At 45.2% G+C, this 6,230-nt stretch overlaps 1 protein-coding gene across 1 annotated transcript in view; it reads left to right on the forward strand.

Moving 5' to 3' along the window:
* Positions 1-4,150, forward strand: part of LOC143287215 (uncharacterized) — a 15,080-nt gene extending 10,930 nt beyond the window's left edge. The window contains exons 6-7 of the mRNA XM_076595161.1: positions 27-983; positions 1,096-4,150. Of these exons, the coding sequence (XP_076451276.1) occupies positions 27-983; positions 1,096-3,895 (3,757 nt within the window). The 3' untranslated portion in view covers positions 3,896-4,150. The remainder of the gene's footprint in view (positions 1-26; positions 984-1,095) is intronic.
* The last annotated feature ends 2,080 nt before the right edge of the window (positions 4,151-6,230 follow it).

Here is a 6,230-nt window from a genome sequence, read left to right on the forward strand (position 1 = left end):
ATTACCACAACCGTCAACACGCTCAGCTCCTCAGCTTCCTCTACACTACAAAGCCAACGAGAAATTACTTCCATGGCAAGAAACGAGACGTCCACGCCTTCATTCTCCAATACGTCCACTGTTGCTGTGGACGTTTTCAAATCTAATCTGAAACCGGCATTGTCAGTGAATGAAACAAGACCAAAACCATCAGCACAGACAACAGCCATGGCTACAGAGAAGCAGACTACTCCCATCACACCTGGAAGGACACCTTTCTACACCGTGAGAAACCTCCGTGTGCAGCCTATCACGTGGATGAGCGATGGACGCCCATCCTTGAGAAGCGACAGTGACGAGATACGGAGACGCGTGGAGACCAGCCACCCACACCCTCCATCCTCGCTGCCAGACAGAGCTTTCTACACCCCTTCCACCTTGCTGTTCCGCAAACTTTTCCTTCCAGACTCACCTGAAGATGTTCAGATCGAAAAGTTTATGATTAACCTGCTGGACAACATTTCGGGATCAAAACATGATGCATCACCTACCGCCAATACAGATTCCAGCACCAACAACCCCCATCATGTGGAAGACAATAGTGAAATTTCAGCGAATCAGCCTCCAACATTGAGAGATGCGGATACAGAGGAAGACTTCACCACAACCGAGAACAACATTGATTTCAGGGTGAGTGGAAAGGTAATGACCGACATGACAGCATCCATTTCCATCCCCTCTGATGCAACCAACGAGGGGTTTTCCAAAACCTACAAAGTGTCCATCACTGAAAAGAGCAACAACCCTTCTCTATCATCCACCAGACCTGCTGAGCATGATGCTGACGACCTGACCACGGTCGACAGGAACACTGTTACGGATGATATGATGCTGCAGTCCCAGAGCACAAAGAGTGAAGACAGGCATTCCCAGACTCCCAACCTGTCGAAAGACAAGACTGTACACAACGAGCAGAACAATTCTGAAGAAGGCGAAAGTGACCTGTACAATACCAAAATTCATACACTTTCTGCTCATATTGGTGTGGACCAAACAGAGAATGATCATGCAAAGACTGGCTCTTTCGCTAACTCCAGCACAGTGTTGGTAAAGAAGCAAGGTGAAAGTGAACCACAGGAACAAAACGTGCAGTCAGCCATCACCGGTGTGCCCGTTATCAATAACAGCACGGAAGAAAAGAAGACAGAAATTAGAAACACATCCGCAGCGTCTAACTTCAGCACTGTTGTGCCTTCGGTATATGATAACGTTCAAATTAACAAACGAAAGCAATGTAAGTTCTGTACAGAAAGTTTCACCTGACACGAACTCAACAGAAACTGCCGTGGAGGTAGTGAGAAGCACAACACTAACAAACCAACAGACACCCACCTGCAACACAACCAGCTGCACTCTATCCCAGACTGAAGACAGTATGCTGCTGGTCACGCTGAATTCCAGCAAGCCGTCCACAGAGAATATTCAGCCAAGTAAATCAGTCACCACAGTAAAATCCAAAACCATACCACCAACACCTTCAGCCACTGCCCAAGTCGAAAGATCAACTCCTGAAGTAGAACTGTTTGCAGCCAAAGAGGTGTTTCGAGCAAAAGCCATCACAGACAGTGATTCAAACAATGGAACTGGTTCTCAAAAGAATGGTGATATTGTTAAACATCAAGCTGGTGAAGATACGGTGACAGCTAACGAAACGAGTGATGAACACGACAAAATACAGCCAAACCTCGATGGGAGAATGATCGATAGCAGACAGACGGAGGGCGTCACAGATACTGACATTCCCATCGTCACAGAAGTGAATATGAAGAGGAACACTACTTCACTCGATATGCAAAATCCCCAGGAAACACAAATGTCTTCACAAAGCCCCACAGTTCTTTCATTTTCGAATGACACAGTGATGGACGACACCATTGATGAATCATCGCACAAACCTAACTCGAGGAGTCCGAGCAATCCAAGTGCAGATGACTCTTTTGTGTCCTCTTCCCCGTCTGACGATAATAACGACAGCACGATGACTGCTGATGAAAATGCTACATCGGGGTCTCATCACGATGAAAACTCAACAGCAGCTCCATCCTCAGTTCAATGGAACACATCAGTTGCTCAGTCCATGGTTCATAGCAGCGTTGTGCCAGCAGCTCCTGAGAAAACAAACACCACACCCTCCAACAGCTCTGGCTCACATACCACAAATAAGTCGGAGAATATTACTCCCCCGTCGATTTCAAACAGCAGTTTCAACAACAGTTCCGTACTCAGGAATCAAAAATTCTCCGATCAATACATCAGCAAAAGAAAAGGAGAGGGAGTAGTAATGGCTTCAGCCAGTGAAGAGAATGACACCAGCCAGAACCAGACACCATCAGATCCACCCATCACCAATGGTACTCATCAAACAGCAGACGATGCCTCCACTGAAGAGATTGAAACCGGTAACATCACGGTGTCAACGCTGCTCGTTTCCGTTCAGTTTGACGACAAACCAGAGGCTGCCCTTCTCATGGAAAGTGATACTTCCACATCAACAACCTTTTCAAACACGACATCACAGACAAATAAATCACAAACATCTGGTGTTCTGAACCCAGCGACTACAGCTGAGTCAGCAATGGACGGGACGCAATCCATCAACAAAAATTCCAGTGATGCGTCAGTAGCCGGTAAAACGCTTTCTCTGGGAAAGGATGAATCAGTAGTTAGCGCAGGGGAGTCAAAACAGATGCCTGTATCATCACCTCTCAAACAGAACACAAACTTTATAACAGAGGACACGTATGATAATTTTGACGAAGACGAGTACTCCTTCGAAAATGTGGAGAATGTCGAGAAATCTGACGTTTCTAAAAGCCTGGTCCCTTTCGTCATCAACATCAACCAGTCGACAACAGCACCAACTTCCAACGATGGAAATGCTGTAAACACGCGTTCTTCCAGTAATCTGAACGTAACTGACCAAAGCAAAACGGATTCAGTGAGCTCAATCAAAACTACATCGACTTCCAGCAACTCTTCGAAAGACGCCAACATGACCGCCTCTAGCGAGACCGTCATCTCTAGCAACAGTTCTGAGCCTTCCTCTTGGAACGCAACCAAAATTAGAGCTGCACCATTCATTTCTTCAGAACACAGCCCTGCAACGAATACATTAAAGCCACAAGATGAAGAAGAACAAAAATCATTTCAACAGTTCACCCAAGACTCGGACACCTTAACAAGCTCAGCCGAGGGTACCGACACAGGCAGTGATCAGTCTTCCCCAGCAGAGGGCCCGGTGCATCCATCCAATCAAAATACCACTACCAACACAGCCACGAGCGACGAAACTGCTGGTCTGGATGAAGACAATGCCTCTCCAGACAAACACGAAGTACAGGAAGAAGGAACTACCATTAATGACACCATCACTGACCAAATAGGAACCACCAGTGATGACATCATCACTAACAAATCAGGAACCACCAGTGACGACACCATGACTGACAAATCAGGAACCACCAGTGATGACACCATCACTGACCAGTCAGGAACCACCAGTGACGATACCATGACTGACCAGTCAGGAACGACCAGTGATTACATCATCACTGACCAGTCAGGAACCACCAGTGACGACACCATCACTGACCAGTCAGGAACGACCAGTGATGACATCATCACTGACCAGTCAGGAACCACCAGTGATGACAGCATCATTGACCAATCAGGAAGGGCCAATGATGACGCCATAACTGACCAATCAGGAACCACTAGTGATGACACCATCATTGACCAATCAGAAGGGTCCTTTGTGTCCTTGACGGATCTGATCACGTGGTACCTGAAACACTGGAAGGATTACTCAAGATGGCGGCAAGACCAGGGATCGTCACCAAACACCGTCGGTGTCTGAGATGATGGCGGAGGGGTTGAGGGAAGATCTTGGTGAATGACTATTGCTGAGCTGGATGTCCTTATGCGTAACAAGCATCTTTGGTGACTCGGAACCGAGACGTTCGGCAAATAGAAGAGCTAAAGTTTGGAAGCAAGCGAACAGAATGAGGACAAATATCTTATTTATATTTCTCTTGGTTCCGAGGACGGTAAATTGTATCAAGCAAAAACAACATGTAAACCAGTTCCAACTGCAGGGGGGGGGGGGGTAGGGGGAGGGGAGGGGGGTTGTTAGGTGTTTGTTTTTTTCCAGGGTTCGATGTCAGCATGAAATTTGTCTCAATCCTTGAACCCTACCCCATTTCGTCTGTTCTCTCATTTTGTTTACACACACACACACACACACACACACACACACACACAGCATACCCAATCTGGTGTGTGGTTACTGTTGGTGACACTGTCACAGTTTCTTGTACCATGGTAATATATATAACTCGGTGAACGCATAAAGCTTTTCACGTCTCCTCACTCATTGAATCTTTCTGCTTTCCTGTGAGGAGATGGGTCTGCTATTGTTGGGTTGTTGTTTTTTTAATTAAAAAAAAGCGCGCACGCTTCAAATATTCAACATTCTGGAAGGTAAACGTGACATAGCTTTGCTTTGACAGTTTTGTACAGGTTTCTGAAAGGTAACAAAACGGACACGATTTGCTTTGCAATTTTTGTACAGTACGACAGTGTGTACTGGAAGGAGAATGTCCACAGCACCCGGACAGCTCTACAGCTGTGTGGAGAGGGACCTGCAGCGTACAGCTGCCTTCATCGCGGAGACTGGGGTTTACTAACATCTAACGAACGAGAAGAAGAAGAAAGTCTATGGTGCTGGTGTTCATCTAGCATCGTTGTGAAAACAGTGTGAGAGACAGTGGAAGGAAAGACTCACCCGCACACGGCATCGCTGTAGTGTTCATGTTGTTTCTCAACCAGTGAACGAAGGGCAAATGATTTGTTAACTGTGACCATGATTTGGCGAGTTGCTGATATTGGTTACTTTTTTTATGAACACTTGTAAGATATATATATGTTTGTTTCCTATCATTTTATCCATGTAATGTTGTTGTTTTTTCGATTGTGAATACATCTCATTATGATAAATTGTGGGAAGTGGGTTACTCCAATGTGTTTTGTTTTTGTTTTGTTTTCTTGTAAAATGACAATGTAAAAAAGAATCATAATGAAATATGCAATACTTCAATTACAAATCAAATATAGGAAATGAGGCCTTGGACTGTTGTGACTTTTTTTTCTATTTGTTGATTTCTTGTAAATAATTTTTGTCATTGTGAATAAATCTTCTTGTAACAAAAAATGTTATGCGAAATGGATTACTTTTTCCATGTTTTGCAAATTACACATTATAAACACACACACACACACACACACACACACACACACACACGTTTATATAAAACATTATGCATTATCAATCTATGTTCACCGTTTCAATCAAATATTCATGTCCCTCCTCTCTCTCCCTCTCTCTCTCCCTCTCTCTCTCTCTCCCTCTCTCTCTCTCTCCCTCTCTCTCTCTCTCTCTCTCTCTCTCTCTCTCTCTCTCTCTCTCTCTCTCCCAATTCTGTTTTTTCTTTGCGTTCCATCTCATGTGTTTTGCGCCATTTGGTTCTGATTTGTACCTACTATGTCCCTAGAGATTTACAGCTAATGACAGTAAACATTTCAGTGTTCGGTGTTCTCTCTCTCTCTCTCTCTCTCTCTCTCTCTCTCTCTCTCTCTCTCTCTCTCTTCCCTGAGTCGTCCAACAGGCATTGCCGCCTTGGCGAAGTGTTTGCGTCCTGGGTTCAAACCCCATGATAGTTTAGGGTCTTTGTTTCGGCCCATGGTCGATTCTTACCCAAAGTTAAGTGTGCTGTTGCCTCACATGGGAAGACTGGGACCACACAGTCGAGGGTCATCCACCTGACGGTCACGTCATTGGGAGTGTTGCGCTAATTTCCTGATCAACACTGCATGTGGCTGTACCTCTCAGCCTGGTTGACTCCGGGGTACCTCAGGGGGAGTACTGTCTTGTCAAGTCGTCCGTCCCACCCTTAAATGGACCCTCATCCACCACCCCACCTCGACCTCCTATTATCGATCATTATCAAAAACCAAAATGTTAAAATCCTTGGGTACAATGTAAAGTAATGGTCGTTGCGATAAGTCTGTAACAAATCATCAAACACAACAATTAGACTGATTACTTGAAACAGACGTGCTAAAGATAAATATAGATAGATAGATAGATAGATGTGTGTGTGTGTGTGTGTGTGTGTGTGTGTGTGTGTGTGTGT

Source organism: Babylonia areolata, chromosome 11 (assembly GCF_041734735.1).
Source record: "Babylonia areolata isolate BAREFJ2019XMU chromosome 11, ASM4173473v1, whole genome shotgun sequence".
NCBI classification, from domain to species: domain Eukaryota; kingdom Metazoa; phylum Mollusca; class Gastropoda; order Neogastropoda; family Buccinidae; genus Babylonia; species Babylonia areolata.